The following is a 20,561-nucleotide window of genomic DNA, read 5'->3' as shown; positions in this document are numbered from 1 at the left end:
TACGCAATACACCTAAAGTGTGGCCACGGAGGAGAATAAAAAAAGTTAGTATGACTTGACGCTTATTGTGGTGCAAGAACGCTCTGTCTGTGGTCACACCGCTTGTGTTGAGGGGGAGAATCATTGACTGGCTTCAGGTGGTCTCTTAACAAAGGAGAGCTGGAAAAAATGAGCCCAGTCCATCAGTAGGGAATGTTTTGAGGGTGTCTGAGAGCCTCACTTACAGCTACTTTTTGTAATTTATGTTGTATACGTCATCCTGCTGGACACATTTCTCCCTTTTGTGTGTCCGGACTGAGTTTTAAATTACACGTGGACTGACTCCTTTGCCTGTCCCCTCCTTGACCTGTGCATTTTTGCTTGACATTTGCAACCATCCCAGCGATTCTAATTTAAAAACAGAACTACCAGTACATGGCCTGTCCCAGAGCAATGCTTTGAATCTCACAAAAACCCCAGAGATTGTGTCAGAAATAAATAGGCTGCCTTTACTTACTTTCATGTTTCTTTCCTGTTTATGAAGCGAGTCGTGTGGACGACGGTGTAAAGCCTATCACCTGCCTCGCTGTTACACTGCAGCTATACACAGACTGGCACCGCACATGCATGAAGAGCTCTCTTTGTTTTGCTTCCCTCTTACAGGTGATGATGATGATGATCATGATGATGAAGCTGTGGAATTTGCTTTTTCTGTTTTGTTTTCTCAACCCCGAAGCAGAAGGTCACATCAGCCTGCCGATGAATCACAGTGAGTGTCCTCCTAAACGGGCCTTTGATAGAAGAAAACGCTCTTGAATTGTCATGATTGTTATGCTCACTATCAGCTCCCTTTTACTACTTTTGCAGTACTTTTTTTGTGTAATTATTCCCTATGTTTTTTGTGTGCTCATCTATATTACATCACACTAACAGAAGACTTTCTTATAGATCTCATTAGCAATTTATATTTAGAAATGGGAATACGTAGCCTGAGTCACGTCCACCACAGACTCAACAGCATACGCTTCATTTGTAACTTAATCCTAAATAACTGGATATGTACTCTGAACTTGAACACTTTGGGAGGCTACACACTCACCTGACAGGAAACTTGCATACATGTTTTAAATTGTATTATTCTTATTATCATTATTGCTGGACTGGACTGGACTGATTATAACAGGTTGGGGTAGACTTTATTATGTGAATAGGGATATTAGGTGGCAACAGGGATGTAAGATTATAAATTATTCTATACAAGAAAGAAAGAAAGAAAAAAAAAAGCTACAGTTCTATAATCTGTACACACACCTAGGATAATAACACTAGATTCTAAAACTTCTCTTTAATTATTTAGAGCCCATCAGTGTGCCACCCCTTCTTCGTGATTTCAAATCCGAATTGCCATGAACCTTTTGCCCGACGACACCTTTTGAAACATCTCCTGGCTGTTTTTTTGCAGCCCATTGTCTGTGCTAATAATAACTTTTGTCTTTTTCATGTCTTGAATTTCATTATACATCACTTGTAATTATGAAACTCTCAAAAGCACTGAATTGGGGATTTTTGTAGACATAATTCTAGCATTATTATTATTATTTTGAACAATAATAATATTGTTTCTGGTATTTCTGAAGCTGCTCTTATTACTTCTTGGCTGCAGATAGAGAAAAAAGGAGAAGGCACTTTATAATAAAAAAATAAAAACAGAGAAAACAATGCGAAGTATGATTGGCTCATATTGCCCAGGTGCTCAGTGCGACCCCCCTAACAAACCAGAATGCTCATCACTTGAGTTATGCACACGCCACCCACACTGTCTACCTGCGTTTTATACACTCAGACCTGCTGTCTAGTATGTAAAGAAAGGCAGCCATAAACATAAATAAGACACTTTAAAACAGAAACAAAAGTGAAAGACACCAAAGCAAACATTAGCACAGGGTAACGTAACATTCCTCACCTTGTTTAACCCAGTCGATAAGGAAGCAGAAATTAACTGTAAATGAAATCAAAAAGAGATGTCAGGTGCCTGGTTGTGAAGGCAGAGTGGACTGCAGGTGAATGGGTGCTCCAAAGCCGCAGCCGGGCTGACAAAGGCTCCTTCTCCAGATCAGTACTAACATCATTTATCTATCCATTCAGTCAATTTCGTAAGCAAATGTGTCCATTACAGGGTCATGCAGTGCCTTAAAATCTTCAATGCATTACAGGAACCATTCCTGGATGGGATGCCACTCCATTACAGCACACACTCACACTCCAGTCTGGAGCTGCCAGTAACACATACAACATCGGAATGAGAGTGGAGAACGGCATGAACACAGGGAAAGCCTGAAAAGTCTGCTCAGAGATTAAGGCTTAAGTGACCAACAGTCTATGCTCTCAGCTTACATGATGTTAAGACCTGAATGTCAGCTAGAAGAGAGCAATACCATACAGCGGCTTATAGCTGAGAAAATAAAAGAGAGCATGCAGCCAGAATGATGTGACCCCAAATCCTGACTGGACCAAAAGACATTTATGAGCAGACTTGAGTTCGCACTCCTGCATTACATCAAGAATAATATTAAGAAATGCATGTGTGTCTGACAATTTCCTGATTTCAATAGCCTCTCTCGTGTTCAGGCTCATAATCTGCTCAATGACATACTTTTTATCCCATTCCCTACCCGGAAGAGACCTTCTACAACTGCCGACTTTCATTCTAACGCACTGGTGAACTAGCGCCTCTCATTCTAATAAGCTGAAATGCTTCATCTTTGTTCACCTTCACAAATGACTTTAGAATTTGGTTGTGTATATTTTTAAGTAGGGCGGCATGGTGGCTCAGTGGGTAGCGTGTGGAGTTTGCATGTTGTCCCCATGTCTGCATGGGTTTCCTCCCACAGTCCAAAGACATGCAGGTTAGGTGCATTGGCGATTCTAAATTGTCCCTATTGTGTGCTTGGTGTGTGTGTGCGTGCCCTGCTGGCGCCCTGCCTGGGGTTTGTTTCCTGCCTTGTGCCCTGGGTTGGCTGGGATTGGCTCCAGTAGATCCCCATGACCCTGTAGTTATGATATAGCGGGTTGGATAATGGATGGATGGACGGATGGATAAAGATAAATTGAGAAGAAAAAGAAATAGGGAGAGAATCTACTTTCTCAGTGCTTTAAGAGCTTATTCTAAAATATTATTGATTAGATCCTGCCAGGTTTTGAAAAAGTATAGCGGGTTGGATAATGGATTGATGGATGGATGGATATTTTTAAGTAATGATCACTGCCGCTTTGCAGCTTCTGAGGCTTGAATTCCATTCCCAGCTAGTTCACAGTCAGTATGTTCTCCCTGTGTCTCTTCTTCAAGTGTTTTGACAGTTTTGTCCCAAATCCCAAAGTCCTGAACCTGTGAGCTGTGTGAGTGTGCCTTGCAATGACATAAAGTGCCTTCCATCCTGGGTTGCTCTTCATACTGGCCAGGCAGGCTCGGTGACCCTGGAATGGACTAAGCAGGTTCAAAAAATAGATGAACAAAAAAGAAATGGAAGGATTTTTAAAGATATGTCTGTAACATCCTCAATGAGGAGCATACACAGAATGCAGATGACACTTTATTTTTAACCTCAGTGTCAACTGATTTTCTAACCAAGAAAGAAAGAAAGAAAGAAAGAAAGAAAGAAAGAAATTTTGACAAACAGACGAATTCAAATTAGGGGAATGCACAAAATCAGTCTCTGCCCTGTATAGTGCCATTATCACAGTGCGCCATCTCATGGGGCTGAACAAAATGAAATGCAATAGGAAACTGACACGTGTGTGACATAATGTTTGTGACAAGCCACGTAAGTTAGGATTAAAGATTATTGGAGCTTATCCCAGCTGCACCAGGTGCAAAGCAAGAAGAGCAACAGTGCATTTCAGTGCTGACACCAGTTAGTAACCTACAATTTCTTGGGGATATGGAAAGAAAAGTGGGGGGCCCAGAGAGCACAGATGAAGGAAGAATTTGAACCCCACACACTACATCCACGAGACAGCAGCACTAACCATCGTGCCACCTTGACAAACTTGTGAATACAAATGTATCCAAAATCCAGTACAAAAAGACTCAAATCCAGTATTGACAGACAACAAGAGGGGCTGGGAAAAGAGCTAACTAGTAAAGAAAAAAGAGAAATAATTTAAAAGAAGAGATGAAGTAGCCCAATAATAATATAAGATAGAGCACCTGTACAATATCAGGGTAATAACAAAACCATTGGCAGGATGGTTAATCTGCTCATCTGGGGGTGGGGTAGAGTTAGTCTGAGGTGGGAATTGAACTGACATCCCTGGGAGTTACAATCCAAAGTGCTAAACACTGAGCCACTGTGCCTGCCTGCAGGATCGACCATTGTTTTAATCATTTAAAGCAGGAAGATCAATTCTAGAAAGGAAAGGTGAAGATTTCTGACTACTAAAGACTAGGACAGACGGCCGCCTCTGACTACATTTCTTAGAGTACTTACGCACACACTGAAATTCTTCTTCTGAACAAAACAAATTTCAGAGCAAATGAGGAGTTCAATGGGAAATATGAATTGGGGGCTAAGAACAAGGAGATCTGAGAACTCTTGTTAGCAATCAGCTAGGATGGCACCTGTGAAGCTTCATAGTATGGCAGAAGTGCTGTGCCCACTAATAAACCTAGTGAAGGACAGGTATGAAAATTTGAATGAGATAACACTCACAAATGCGCTTATAGTTCAGGGAAAGTCTATCCCGGCCTCATCAAGCTACTCTGAGTGAGGTGCCATGCACAGTCCTACACTGGGCCAGTTCAGAGTCACCAGTTAACTTGAGATATACACACTGGTATGTGAGAGGAAGATTGGAGTACATGGAGAAAAGCCAACTCAGACACTGGGAGAACAGGCAGTCTGAGCAAAGACAGTGACTGGGTGTGGGATTCAAGCCTAGGACACCTGATTTGGGATTCAGCAGCACTGACCACTGAGCCATTATGCCATCCTGAATAATGGTCTAAAGCCAAACATTATGAAAGAAATGGCAGTGTAGATTACTGAAAGAAATATTGATTCTTGTGTTTTTTCATATTAACTGATAGGCACTTGGAGTCTGGGACTCTCTGTCCAGTGACATTCATTAAACCAATAAGCAAATGACTGACTAGGACTGAATGGGCTTGCAAGGTTTGCTTATTCGTTCATTCTGTTTATATTCTGACATGCCACCCTGATGCCCAGTACTGCCTTCACAGCAAATCCCCACAAAGACAATTCCATCAACAAAAATTACATTGAAACGTTACCTCGAAAGTACATCATAGTAGAAATGGTGATGTCGGCAGGATAAGACAAAGAGAAAACCAGCTGAAGTTGATTATTCCTGGAATCTCCATACTGTTTAAGCTGTCCACTGGTACAGTTGCAGTGCCATCATGAAGATTAATCATTTAATTGGGCACCTGGCCAGAAGGGCACAGATGGTGAATGCAGTACTCCAGTCAGTTAGGGATCCCTACAATAACAGGCAGAACCATAAAAATTAATAGATGGATGGAGATATGGATGGACTATTCCATATATGTGCCTTTAATCCATCCATCTTTTAATTTATCTAAACAAACTTTCTTTCACCTCTTGTAAAGGAAAATTAAATGGCATAACTTTTGATCCCAAAATCTTAAAAGCAAAACATATTCAGGTGGGCAGAAGCTAAAGATACCCCTTAAACAGTCCCTAATATTGTCTTTTCTTTTCTTTCAGCTGTTGTGGTAGAACTGGATTCAATGAGCAGCAAAGTTACCAACGTCTCGCTACACTGTGGCGAGGCCTTCAAGGATCTCGAGGTCTACTGGGAGAAGAAGAATCTGCGGCGAGGCACGGGCGTCCAGCTGAACATCAAGGTGGAGGACTTTCTGCATGGGGGCAACTACACCTGCCACCGCAAGGATAACAAAGAAGTGCTCAACTACACCATGGTTCTGATCCACAAGACGAGAGACAGCCAAGGAGACTACCCGAAAACAATCCTGCAGAAGCTTTCAGGTAGGTAAAGCCATAGCAGACCCAGGTGAAAGCGGGGGACTTCACGTCCGAGTGCCGTTGGCGCGGTAAGAGCAGGGACACCAGCTCGAGTCTTCCTCGTCATGCTTAGCTTACTCCTGTCACGGCGACAATTCTTCTTTCGAATTTTTTTTTTTTAATTATAACAGCTCGTGCACTTTGTCCAGACCTTCTTTGCTTTTGCACAGCGCCGTGCATAACGAACTGCGTCTCAAACCGCGTTACTGGAACTGTACAGTACAAGTTTCAGAGGTTAACGGAGTTGCGCAATGAGCAGAAAGTAACATGTAAACCTGCAACCTTGTGGTATCGAGTAAAAAAATACCTTTGGTTACTTTTTTAAAAAACAGAGTAATATTTATTCTACTGTGTAATCTTCTGTCTTTCATTGGACAGCGCTTTAAAGTAACGGTATTGCTTCTTAACTGCGGTGGGCTGGCGCCCTGCCCGGGGTTTGTTCTTGCCTTGCGCCCTGTGTTGCCTGGGATTGGCTCCAGCAGAACCCCGTGACCGTGTGTTAGGATATAGCGGGTTGGATAATGGATGGATGGATGGAGGGTGGCTGGATATTGCTTATTAAACGTTATGGACTTGTTTCATACCTGCCTTATCTATCAAATGGACTTGTTTCATACCTGCCTTATCTATCAAATTTATTTTAGGCTTACGGTTGTTCCCTCTAATTTTGTGTAATGTTTGGGGGGCCGTGGGAGGGGGGGATTTGAATGTACGAGTGTGAGCGAACCCACCAATGCTTGGAGCTTTGCGCTGGCTTGTTACCTGCCTTGTGTGTGGTGCTTTTGGGATCGTCTCCACTCCTCCAGCGACTACATTATGAAAAACAGAAAAGACTAACTTAATTTAATGATGGGGACTCCTACTATGTTTAAATGTTGATGACTTATAGAATAGTCTATAAGTTTCTCAAACTCGTGCCGATTCAAATATAATCGCTCCAATGCTAAATATAGCCTACAGTATATGCATACAGTTATAAAATACCTACACTTTTAGCAGTCCTGACAATGAGTGTACTTTTTGTATGTAATTCTTCAACATTTTTTTTTTTTTTACGCATGCACCTTTAAAAATAGAAATGTTTTTAAGAGAAAACACTGACTTCGTAGAGCAGTTATTATAGCGCTGCTTCTCTGTGAATTCTCTGTGTGAATGATGTGTCCTGTGACTGATCGGCGTCCGACCGTGGCGCCATTCTCTTGACCTTGTAAAAAACGGACAGCAAACCTATATTTTTATTACTTGGTATTACCCAAGGCGACTTACAACATACGAAATACAATTTATTACATTTGTTTTTCCATTTGGATCACATGATGGTGAAGTGACTTTAGTGTCAGTAGCGGGTCTTGGATCCATAACCTCGGAATGTGAAGTCCAAAGCTTAAATTACTACACTATACGTATATTTTAGTTAAAATATTTATTGTCTAGTGTGTGAAAAAGTTTTCAGTAACCACGAACTTTATGTCAAATAGTTTACTTTTTATAGGTTAATCATTATCTTTCATAAATAAATGTTGAGAACAGTCAAATCAGATAATTTCAGCTACAAGTTTTATGTATTTTACAATCACGGACATTATGTATATTTTTGTTTTCTTTTAGAGAAAAATTACATTAAATGTGAGTCCAACAGTCACTGTGGAAAATTTGAGTGCTCCTGGAATTTTGATGTCAATTCACGAGGTGTCGAAATCGTGGCCAGTGCCCACCGGTCATCCGGGTAAGAATTGTTTGTATTCGCACGTTTGCTTCGAACCAATAGCGCCTCGTTATGTAAATTAGAAATATCGAAGGCTCTCCTTCCTGTACAAATGGAAAAAGTGTGAATTAGCATGAATAGAATGGAGTGATTACTTCATGTATACAGTATAATAAACAAGAACACGTGCGTCAAATATTTAAAATATTAAAATTTGGGTTTCGATGTGAATGTTTTAAATCTGAATATTCTCAATTGTAACAGAAATTTGTTATTTCTAACCTTTTGAAGATTGTCCATAGAGTGCTAGATCTCAAATAAACGATTTAAAATAAAAACAAAATAACATCATATTCATAATCTGGTTTTAAAATAGTCAAAAACGATACCCCACATACTTATGTTTGAAATGTGCCATTTATAACTTTATGGGAGTGATTCTTAGTGGGATAGGACCACAGAATCAGATATCAAACATGTGATCATATTTGTGATCAGCAACCTCAAAAATAACACAAAAACGGCATTCAAGATGCCTATATTACTTTTATGCTTATATAACGATTTATCATATGTGGAGGTTTTATGGTACCGGTTAATAAGGAGGCGCCAGATAAAAAAAAATAACTGAAGTGATTTTAAAGCATCTACAAGTAATTCTTAGGAACACAATATACGGTTGTGAAGTTTAATCAAACGAATACGAAGCTTTAGCGCAGATTTCTCTCTCTGAGCAGAATGGCAGTTGTCCTTTTAGTCACATGCATCAGCTCTGCACGCCTTTTGCCCTTTGGTGCCTTCATAATGGCCGTCAGACATTGCAAGCAATGCTTTCTGCTCCTTACTGGATGATGACACGCTTGAATGTTTTAGGTCTTCAATGGATGGCAGCATCCAGTGCACTATCGGCACAAAAGAGAAGAACAAAGCCCTATGTGAAGAACTGCGTTTTTGCCCTTACCGAGAAGAGTCGGACCAGGTCACATTTGTGATGCACATCATCCACGGCACACAGCTAGAAGAGTACGTTGAAAAATTCTTCTTGTCAGACATCGGTAAGTCATTCACAAGAGTGTTATTTTCAGATGTAACTTGTTACTCACATGTATTGGCCAGGTATGAGAGAGGGTCATCATGAGTGCCCTCCCTGCCTGGAATGGATTCATTAGTGGAGCTCAGTGCAGCCAGGTAATGCTGATCTGGATGATAATAATAATGATAGTAATAATAATAATAATAATACACATTTATATAATGCTTCTCACACTATTCAAAGCGTTTTAGTGAATGGGGAGCCACTCCAACCACCACTAATGTGTAGCATCCACTTGATGATGGACGTATAGGAATCCAGCTATGATTTTGCTTGATATATTCCTGGCTGCTGGTGGCTTTGCATTTTCTTAGCAATATGTCACTGTAATCACGGGGTTGCATTTTAATTTTGGTAGTCTTCACCAAAGTCTTCACTCTTAAGCTAGAGGGCAGTGTTACTAAATTCTACCAGGAGAAGGCGCACCCTGTTGACCTGCAGTTTCGGCATCGCTACCCAATCTGGTACTGACATGCACATATAGTGTTTTCCTTTTATTGTCGTACCTCTCTACCGTATTAAGTTTGCTCCTTAATCACGTATCTGTAAAAGAAAGTCCATATTTTGAGGCTAAATATGCTTCTCTATGATGAATTAAACACTATTTAGCAAAGAATATATGCTAAACATCTGACATAGGCATGGTGGCTTATTTTTGGAGGTAGCAAACAACTCCAAACTTACTATGTTACTCCAAAGTTCTTCATAAAAGTCAAGGAGGAGGTGAAGAGAATCAGGAACAGTAAAAGGAAATTAAGATATTCAGACAGTGAAATGGCAAATGCTCTAAATTTGTATGTATCTGAAGGTTCCTCATATGAGGAAGTGGATCACCGCCCAGCAGTCACAGTGACTACTAAAGAGGTACATAGACTTTGAGAAAGAGTAGAGGGAGAAGTGCTGCTCAGATTAAATAAGCTTAAATTGAACAAAAAACAAAACCATATCCTCAAGTGCTTAAGGAGGTTAGATAGTTCATACTGTATATAGAGCTTTGACGTATATTCTAGAAAGTTACTGAGCAATGGAGTAATTCCCAAGGACTGGAAAATGGTAAATATTATCCACTTACATGAAAAGGATTATCGAGTAGATCCAAGTAGTTATAGGCCAGGAAGCTTAATATGCATTACAGGTAAATTAATGAGAATAATTATTAAGAAAAATATTGAGCAGAACAGGAGTTTTAGGGAACAGTCAGCATGGACCCAGACAAGCACGATTGGATTTTGCTTACCTGCTGGAATTCTATGAAGGATGCATAAGAATGGTGCATATGATATTATTTATCTTGATTTTTAGAAAGCATTTGGTAAGGTCCCACGTGAGAGGTTGGGTTGGGCACCAAAGTAAAAGAAGTTGGAGTTCAGGGTGTGGTGTGTAGATGAGTGGAAAATTGGCTCAGACAGAGGAAGCAGAGGGTGATGATGTGAGGAACCCCATCAGAACTGGCCGATGTTAAGAGTGGTGTTCCACAGGGGTCAGTGCTAGGGCCGCTGCTATTTCTTATATATATATAAATGATTTGGATAAGAATATAAGTAACAAGATGGTTGACTTTGCAGATTATACTAAGCTATGTGGATTGGCAGATAATCGGACAACATACAGGTTTGGGCAGATTTGTGGCTGATTAAAGTTAAAAAGTAAATGTAAAATGTTACATACAGGAAGTAAAAATGCTAGGGTTGAATACACAATGGAAGGTCTGAATCTTGAAAGCATCTCCTATGAGAAGAACCTAGGAGTCATGGTGGGCTTATCACTAGCAGCCTCCAGACAGTGTTCAGAAGCCATTAAGAAGGCTAACAGAATGTTAGGTTATATAGCGCCTTGATATATGGAGTTCAAGTCCAAGGAGGTTCTGCTCAAGCTTTATAATGCACTGGTGAGGCCTCATCTGGAGCACTGTGTGCAGTTTTGGTCTCAAGGTTTAAAAAAGTACAAAGTAGCGCTAGAAAAGGTCCAGAGAAGAGCGGCTAGGCTGATTCCAGGATAACAGGGAATGAATTATGAAGAAAGATTGAAAGAGTTAAACTTTTTTTAATTTAAGCAAAAGGAAGAGGTGACATGATTGAAGTGTTTAAAATTATAATGGGAATTAGTACAGTGGATTGAGACTGTTGCCTTAAAATGAGTTCAATTAGAACTTGAGGCACATATGGCAACCTGTTAAGGGTAAATTTCACACAAACATTAAGAAGTTTTTCTTCACACTTGGAATAAGTTACCATACAGTGCGGTGCAAAGTAGGACTCGAGAGACATTCAAAACTTGACTTGATGTTGGTTTGGAGGAATTAAGTGGACAGGACTGGCAAGCTCTGTTGGGCTCAATGGTCTGTTCTCTTCAGAAGTTTCTCTAATGTTAAATTAGTTTTACTTGATAAATGCCACAAAATCCCATTAGAAAGACAAAGATGGGTAACACACCGTCAGTCATGCTTAGCAAATGTGGCAGGCAAAGATGCTGAGAAGAAAGCAAGCAAAGTACAGCAAGACTCTGGACAAATTATCATAAATTGTCAGCCTTCATTTGCAGGAGATATGCAGGACTCCCCTGACACTGACTGAGCATCACACTGTCATTTGTTTTCGGGGAATTCCTTTTTATAAGATAGTGTTTTCAGTAGGTTACAGTTATGCACTTACACATAGCAAGCCCAGTTTTATTTAGGAGTTTAAAATCACTTTGTTCTATTCTACTTAAATGATATAAAAGTCACAGACTCTGTTATTCTGTTATTCACACGAAAAACAGATCAAACTAACAATTGCTTCGAAAAGCTGGAATGCTGAGAGATGCCGGCGAAGTGAAAGTTGCCCATTGTTTGAAGAGTGTAGGTGTGCGGTTTATTTTGCCACTCGTGTAGCCTTCCATTAAAGTGCACAACTGTGCACTCTGCTTGTGTGAGCAGCTTTCATGTCAGTTTTCCTCACTTCAACACGGTATTCACTTCATGAGTTAAGAGTAATTTGGCGCCTCTGTTTTGAAAAAACGTACAATTCATAATGTAATATTTTAAAATAACAATTACTTTGAAAAATATGGGAACAACATACCCCATCCCACACATTGTGACCACCAGCATAGCAATGTGCCTGGTTCTCAGTGTGTTTAATAGTTCATTACTTTTTGCTGAATAAAACTGTAAGGATAAACTGGATTCTTTTCTACATCTAGGATTAAAAGAGTTTCATTAATGTTTTATTGAGACATACACAGACAAATCTAAAAATGTGTGACAGCCATACCGGTGTTGCTATTCTGCTGCAGCCCCCTCGAGTTTCACACACCGCACTGGTTGTTCATTCTTCCCTCACAGTCTTATGCTGTCCTCTAGTGGCAGGAGCTGCTCATCCTCATAATGGACTCTATGACTTCCTTGTCGACTACAGCACAGCTCCTACAGTCTGCTACCTCCTTTTTTGGTTGTAACATACGAAAGATGAGAGACCAACACTTGGAACTCACCTAACATTTATGATTGAATCATGCATCAGCTTTCTAATAAAAGCCCCTAGCATACACTTAGCCTGTTTGTCATAAAAAAAAAATCTGAAATAGGAACACTAATAGGGCGGCACGGTGGCGCAGAGAGTAGCACTGCTGCCTCACAGTTAGGAGACCAGGGTTCACTTATCGGGTCCTCCCTGCGTCGGTTTCCTCCGGGTACTCCGGTTTCCTCCCACAGTCCAAAGACATGCAGGTTAGGTGCATTGACGATTCTAAATTGTGCTTGGTCTGTGTGTCCTGTGGTGGGCTGGCGCCCTGCCCGGGATTTGTTTCCTGCGTTGTGCCCTGTGTTGGCTGGGATTGGCTCCAATACTTACTCTTAATGTAGTAATGTACCCTAATGTGGAAACTATGCACAACTTTGCACAATATAATCACCTTACTCTTAAAGGACAACTTGTGACCCTTGTGTTCTTGCCCATATTTAGTAAAGCCAGATAAGCCTCAAGACATCGAGAAAAAGAATGCCAGCACTGTCGTGTGGAAATATCCCAGTACCTGGAACCATTCCTCTACCTTCTTCCCTCTGTACTTTGAAGCCAAAGCCATCAAAGGAGGAAAAAACTGTGATGATGAAAGCGGGCAAAAGAGAAGGAAGGTCAGTGAGTTGTCATCTATCTATCTATCTATCTATCTATCTATCTATCTATCTATCTATCTATCTATCTATCTATCTATCTATCTATTTCATAGTTTAATTTCTTTAACATCTTAACATATCCATTATTCATTCAGTTAATGAAATCTTATGCAGTAGTAAAGACAAATGGAATGATTTCTTTAAATTGTTAACACAAACCATGATGATGTCTGCCAATGTTTTCTTTGCAAAGGCACAATACTAATAACTATAATAATCAGCAATAACTACCTCCGCCTGAGACCAGAATCCTCGTGTGGTGACGGATTGTGTGATGTTGGTTTGTTCTCCCACTGTCTGCATTACTCTTCCTCCCACATCATAAACACATAGGACCTCTAAATGCTCCAATGTGGCCATAGACATAGCTGTACTCTGGGGTGGACTACCACTCCATCCATGTTAAGTATTGCCTTAAACCTAATGTGACAGAGAGAGGCTCCTGCATCTGTAGGGCCGAACTTCACAGCGTTATCACTGTGACATGTACAGAGAACAGTGAAATTCTTACTCGCATGTGCTAATGAACATGCAACACATTGACTCCATGATCAGTGAGTACAACTAACTTAAAACTTCTGTGTTTCTTATCTGAAATAACTAGCGTACCTTGAAGTTAGAATTAGAATGTGGAGTTAAAGTAAAAGTATTCACCTCATTAGATTTTTCCACATTTTATTGTTACAGCATGGGCATATTATAATATTTATGACTCCTTTATTTTGATAATTTGTTGGAGTCTGAGAGCATATTTGAGGCTTTGCATTATCTGCATGTAGCTTTAAACCTCAAAATGTGAACTTAATGGATGGCATGAAACTAAAAACCTTAAAGCAGCTGTGACAGCTCAGTGCCTGTTTTTTTTTTATAATATTAGTTTATATTTATGAACCATGAGGAAACTGAAATTATTAAATTATTTCCTTGACTGCTTCACAGGAGAGCTCAACTAGTGTCTTCACTGAAGATCTTCATTTCAGCAGCAGATGTTCAAAGTGTACTGTCTGCATTCGGGCGAAGGACAGGTTCCACAACTCTTCATGGAGTGAGTGGAGTTCAGTGAACATGTAGGTATCCTTCAGCCTCAGTGCTCCCTACATGTTGGAAAATGTTCTCAATAATTCTTTTGCTCTGCACTGCCTGCTGCCCACCTGTCCATCCACCTGTTTGCCAGCACTGCCTTCCCAGTTCTCTAAGCAACAGTGATAATGCCCAAAGACGTTGGCTGCTCACTTTCAGTACCCATATCTCTTCATACTTCAAACCCCAAGCACATGCAAGGGAAACAACAGGAAACCATAACAAGTCTACCAGCCTAACCCTGCTATTGAACATCTCATCTGGAGAGTTATGGTCTCACAATGAAAAAGTTTAGCTCCTCTTGAATTCCAAACAATCGCACACTACACTAGTCATTAAGTGACTGGCATATGTAGGCGAGCCAAGCTGTACCATCATCTGTAGAGGCAGGGACCTGCCACCCTGACCCTCTGCTACAAGACTGGTTGAAGACCTCCCTCTTAATGGCTCAGACTGAGTCCATTTAGTTTTGCTGCTATGCCACCACCACCCCTTAGTGACCTGGTCCACTCTGCCTGGTTTGCCCAGATAGTCTTTGCCGGCATTTCCATTCATCCCATGTACAATGTGCAGTCAGAGCCTATTTGTTCATGAATGAATAGTTTTGGAAAATGAACTCAACACAAGAAAATGTAAGCCAGATGATGAAGAGAGTGCACTGCATCAGAGTATTAGTGTCTATACACATGAATCCATTTTCAGTATTTGAGGCTTCAAAAGTATCCAACAGTATCAGACCAAAGGCACTTTCTCAACGTGAGAAACTCAGTAACCTTTGTAGCATTCCCGCCTCAGGAACTCGGCTCATTTGTAGTTCCTGCTACTTTTTTCTGTTCCTATTTCAGGGTTTGAAACTTTTCATTCAACCAGGAACTATTGTGGGTGTGGCTTGAGAGATGACTTGTGCTGATTGGTTGACCACAAGCAGTAGTGCCATCTTACAAATCTGTTAGTAGTTTGGACTTTAGAGAGTTATTGGTGAAGATGGACCATTCTTCATAGCTGCCACTCTGGTGTGCCACATCATGCACCTCATCGAAGCAATAAGCTACCCTGTGACATCCAGAGTACGACGAAGCAATAAGAGGGAGGGGGTCCTCCATGAAGTTCAGATCACTTCACACCACGTCATTCTGCTTTGCAAGTCACGTATTTTGCATAAAGCTTACAGTTCTTGTGGTGTGATGGGAATGCAATACACAGATATAGCCAGGGACCACAAGTGGTCCAGGGCCTACATTGTACAGCACATAGTATTTTTTGGTTCCTGAAAACAAAGGACCTGCAGTGCAGTGACGTGAAAATAGAGGGCTCGCACATCAGGACCATCCTGACTGGAACAGTCCATGTTCTGCATCATAGGAAGGACAGAGGAACTCCAGCCAGAAGAATTTGGGCCTCTCACCTAAGTGCCATGGTGCCATCTTAGTGCTAGTAAATTTGTTTCATTATTACAAGAGACAGAAGCATAGATTGAAGACTCACCCAACTTCTTGAGTCTTACCGTCCATGGAGATTCATCCCACACCCCATGCTGATTGCTACTTCAATCTTGCACCCAGTTACTGCCAACTATGTAGGCATTTTTAGGTTTTTCCCCCAATGGAATATTTCTTTGGAAGGAAAAGTTTACTGGTAGTATTTATTTTGTTTTCCTTCTTAGCTCCAAAAAAACAAGAATCAAGAAATCGAGAACAGCCTCCTCAGTGATTGCTTGAAGAGATAAACAAATGTGTTAAAATGTTGTCATTCACGGAGAGCAGCCCCCTGCCCCTCATGGCCCCGATATGAGCTAACATCAAACTAACAAAGAAAGAGGGAGACTCCACGTTCAAGTGGCCTTCACTGCAGAGAGTACTGGAATAAGCTGCCCAGTAGAACACGTTTCTACTTTTTGCTTGTCTTTTTTTGCACCTTGCATTTTAAATTATTTAACTGGAAGCTGCTGAGGAATATTCATTTGTATTTATTGAAGCATGTGTATTTATTACTTTTCAAATAAACTGATCCATTCTTAACTCACCCTTTGTATTTTGTTCTCATTGAATTTCTTGTGTCTGGTCTTCACATAAGCTTCATAAACTTGCTCTCTGGAGACCATCTCCCCAGACTAGCAGCACCCAGCATAGCATGGCATCCTTATTAGGGTCTTGATTGGGGTCCTGGTCTCTGGTACTCCTTGTTAGGATTGGACTCAGCATCAAAGAGTCAGAGTTAGGACCTACTTGACTTCTCAGTTAGATGGAGGTCAACAGTGGGGGAGTCCTTTAGTTTGAGTATCTCAGCTCCGTGTCTCACCACAAAGACAAACTGATAGGAGTCTTCATGGTGTTAATAGAGAAAAGGGCAGCACCATCATGCATGGAGAGGACGAGAAAGCCAGCCAAGTACCCCTGCAGCTCTCTGTCCCTCCAGGCAAGAAAAAAGGAGACCTTCACAAACTCACAGGTAGATTGAGATCTCCTGTGCACCATCAATGTGTAACAGAGCAACTGATTGGGGACTGGGGAGCGCACTGCATGGTGGGTAAATATGGCTCCAATCAAAGAGGCTCCCTTTCTTTAATTAAACTTCAACACACCCTCTTGAAATTACAGTAATGTGTCTAAGAGCTGACCAGAAAATATCTACATCTGACTGACACACCAAGTCTGCTCCTAGGCACCCTTGGGCTAACCTCCTTACTTTAAATCTTCTTAAAGCAGACTCAGAAACCAGAAGAAAGACGAAAATGCTCATCCCAAAGGACTGATTGCAACTCTGAACTGGGAAATTAAAATTGTCAAAGGGGCAATTCAAGAGCATTGTCAATTAAACAGGCAGGGGGACAACACAAAGAAGTCAAAGAAAAAAAAGATCAAATTCAAAATGCAAAGAGCAAAAATTAGAAGCCAATAACACAGATACAACAGAAATGCTAATTATAAGAGGGAACGATGCTGATTGTAAAATTATTTTTTTTATTATATAACTTAGTTGGAAATCATCATTAGTTTTATATCAGCCCGCAATCAAGCTGTTGCCTTTGACACTAGCATGCACTTCTATCCAAAACATGTTTTTACCATCATAATCATAAAAGTTTCCATCTTAATCTTAGAAGTAGTTTTTCAGCAGTTAAGTGATTATTTGAATAACAATTTTATTCCAGATAAGTATCAGTCAGGTTTTAGATTAAATCATAGTACTGAAACAGTTCTAGTGAAATTAGTAAACGATCTGTGAATTAATGTAGATGCAAATTAAATATCTGTACTTGTTCTGTTAGTCCTGAGCGCAGCATTTGATCCTGTAGATTTGATATCTGATACTGTAGATTTGATATTTGATACTGTTGATCATGATATTCTTATAAACCGCCTTAGCCAGTGGGTAGGGCTTTTGGGTGCTGCCTTATGCTTGTTTAAATCATAACCAGGAGGAAATGTTTTACCAGTTGAGGCAGTTGTGCATCAAAAATACACAATATTCTATGTGATGCACTTCAGGGATCAATTTCATTATTTCCATTCTGCATGCTTCCATTAAGCCGTATAATTTCAAAGTATAACGTAAATTACTATAGCTATGCCGATTACACACAGCTCTATTTATCCATTGTGCCTGATGACCCAGAGGCTCTAAACCCTTTAATCCAGTGGCCTTACTAGTATAACAGAATGGATGAGTTTGAATTTCCTTAAACTACTTAAGGGAAACACAAAATTGTTATTTCCTGGGAACAATAAACAAAGTGAGATTCTTAGAAATAATCATCTGACCCTACGAATCAAACCAGAGGTTAAGAATTTAGGTGTTATTATTGACTCTCACCTTCAGATCACACATTAATAATATTACCAAGTCTGCTTTCTTCTAAGAAACACTGCAATGGTGCAGACTCTTAATATAAACATAACATTTAAACAACAACAACAGCATTTATTTATATAGCACATTGTAGCTCAAAGTGCTTTACAAAATGAAGAATAGAGAAATAGAAGACACAGTAAAAAATAAAAATAAGTCAACATTAATTAACATAGAATAAGTAAGGTCCGATGGCCAGGGTGGACAGAAAAAAAAAAAAAAACTCCAGAGGCTGGAGAAAAAAAATAAAATCTAGATGCTGAAAAATTCATACATGCATTTGTATTTAGCTGACTAGATTATTGCAATGATCTCCTATTAGGACTACCCAAGAAGGACATAAATCGGCTACAACTAGTCCAGAATGCAGCAGCAAGAATTGTAACCAAAAGGAAAAATATGAGCATGTATCCCTAATATTAAAATCTTTACACTGGCTGCCAGTGTCTTTTAGAATCGATTTTAAAATACTCCTTCTTGTATATAAGGCTTTAAACAATCTTGCCCCCTACCTACATCTCAGAATGCCTGTTTCCTTATGTACCAAATTGCAATCTCAGATCTGCTAATTCAGGTTTGCTTGTTATTCCAAGATCAAAGCATAAAAGAACTGGTGAGGCAGCTTTCTGTTCTTATGCACCTAAAATTTGGAATCATTTACTAATAGAAATACACCAGGCTAAATCTGTGCAACATTTCAAACAACTTCTAAAACCCTTTTGTTAATTTAGCTTTCCAGTAATTCTATTATAATATAGTGATCTGAATTATAAGTTTAGCTCTTTGGTGTGTTAATAAGTACCCAGCATTAATCCACTGATTTTTTTTTTTATGTTTTCTGTCTCCCATCCTGTGTGGTGGTGCTAATGCGTCCTTTTCTGCAGTCACCTGGGGTACTGGAAGAAACGAGGAGGACTTGGAAACCTTTATTGAAGACTGTAGCAGCTGTGCCCAGTGGAGGGCGGGCGACCAGCTGGCCTTTTGCAGGTCATTCTGGCTTTCATGATGCAGAAACTGATTACCACCAGACCTATTATTTGATTTGCTGGTTTCTGTTTTCTGACTGTGGTCCTCCAGAGGTTTATTTTTCTCCATCATATGAGTTTTTTGTTTTCCTTACCTCCATGTCAGCTGATCAAACATTCACATTCAGAAATCGAGAACTTCCTCTACATCCTAAATTTACTGAAACTGCTATAGACTGTTTTATTTGCTTTAGTATCTTTTTATTAACTTGAATAACATCAAACTGTTATTACTAAATGGGTTATTTAGGTAAAATGTAGATACATACTATATATATAAATTTTTATATATACTGTATTAATTAGCCTTGGTTGCTCTATTGTCAGCCTTAATGGATACATATCTAAGTATTTTAATTACAAAACCTTATTTTGCACTTTAGTGGTTAAATTTTGCTTAACAATACTGGATTGATTGTGTATTTAGTATACTTACATTTCTTAGAAATTCTCATAGTATTAATTAATGATAATAATCCAAGCAAATGTGGTATATCTTTGTTTTTGTTGATTAATCTATGGAAAGCACCTTGAGTTGCATGTAATTGTATGATAAGATGCTATATAAATAAAGTTATTATTATTATTATTATTATTATTATTATTATTATTATTATTATTATTATTATTATTAACATTGTAAAATTAAGGCATTTTCTAAATAAGCAGGATATGGAGAAATTATTTCATTTTTTAGTAGGATTGACTACTACCATATGTTATTCACTGGCTTTTCAAGTCGCTCTTTAAACAGCATTCAGTTAATTCAAATTGCTGCCTCAAGAATTATTACAAGAACCAGAAATTACAAACACATCCAGGTAACTCCAGTTCTCAAGTCCTTACACTGGCTCCCAGTTACATAAACGGCAGATTTCAAAATCCTCCATATAACATATAAAGTCTTAAATGGTCAAGGTCCTGTTTACTTATCTGAACTTAGCATTGCTCACAAATCAGAGTGTAGATTAAGATCTCAAAATTACCAGCCTGTTTATGATTCCAAGGATTAACAAAATAACTGTGGGAGGCCAGGCTTTTACTTACAGGCCCCAAATCTGTGGAATGGTCTGCCTAATAATATAAAAGTCACCCCTAAAGTCTCAGCTATTAAATCCAGGCTACTTTAGTCTAGCATACCCTGACTAGAGCTGCTGCCTACCCTGACTAGTAGTTGTGCGTACTGCATCTCTGTTGTTAGTCATTAGCACTGAAATATAAGCAATACAATATTTATATACTGCTACTAACAATCCCCTATTCTGTTTCTTTTCTCGCTATCCTTATGTGACATTTGGCGCCACTGTTCTATGGCCAAATTGTTTGGCTACCATGGAAAACTCATCTCGGATAAGGGAATGCTGGAATCATCGGGTAGATGGGTTCTTTCATCAGACTGACCAGCACAGCACTGACTCAGTTGTAAAATGGCCAGAAGAGGGGAAGGTGGCTTGTTGACCGAGGTTTCCAGGACTCTGACTGTGTCTGGTTTGCCTGGCTCCTTTTCTACAGTCTGGCTGCGGTTCTACAGTTAACCAATGAACAGATATTGTTGTTTTTGGTTTATGTTAATCAGCTTCTACTTTGCTTCTGATGTATTTTTGTTAGA

At 39.7% G+C, this 20,561-nt stretch overlaps 1 protein-coding gene across 1 annotated transcript; it reads left to right on the top strand.

The window, feature by feature from the left end:
- The first annotated feature begins 533 nt into the window (after window positions 1–533).
- On the top strand, window positions 534–18,895 carry il12ba (interleukin 12Ba). Its single transcript, XM_039776064.1, has 7 exons — window positions 534–748; window positions 5,727–6,008; window positions 7,653–7,770; window positions 8,623–8,804; window positions 12,787–12,956; window positions 13,938–14,065; window positions 18,812–18,895. Exons 1-7 carry the CDS (start codon window positions 607–609, stop codon window positions 18,858–18,860), a joined length of 1,071 nt encoding a protein of 356 aa, XP_039631998.1. The 5' UTR covers window positions 534–606; the 3' UTR covers window positions 18,861–18,895.
- Window positions 18,896–20,561: the final 1,666 nt, after the last annotated feature.

The sequence above is a fragment of the Polypterus senegalus genome, chromosome 13 (assembly GCF_016835505.1).
Source record: "Polypterus senegalus isolate Bchr_013 chromosome 13, ASM1683550v1, whole genome shotgun sequence".
Classification (NCBI taxonomy): Eukaryota; Metazoa; Chordata; class Cladistia; order Polypteriformes; family Polypteridae; genus Polypterus; species Polypterus senegalus.
The sequence above is the reverse complement of the archived record's forward strand: the minus strand, read 5'-3'. Positions and strand labels throughout refer to the sequence as shown.

Bases quoted from the DNA above. Each gene is read 5' to 3' on its own strand.
- il12ba (XM_039776064.1), top strand. From the start codon at position 607: ATGAAGAGCTCTCTTTGTTTTGCTTCCCTCTTACAGGTGATGATGATG. The intron at 6,009-7,652 runs GTAGGTAAAGCC...GTTTTCTTTTAG, and splicing joins AATCCTGCAGAAGCTTTCAG to AGAAAAATTACATTAAATGT. The intron at 8,805-12,786 runs GTAAGTCATTCA...GCCCATATTTAG, and splicing joins ATTCTTCTTGTCAGACATCG to TAAAGCCAGATAAGCCTCAA.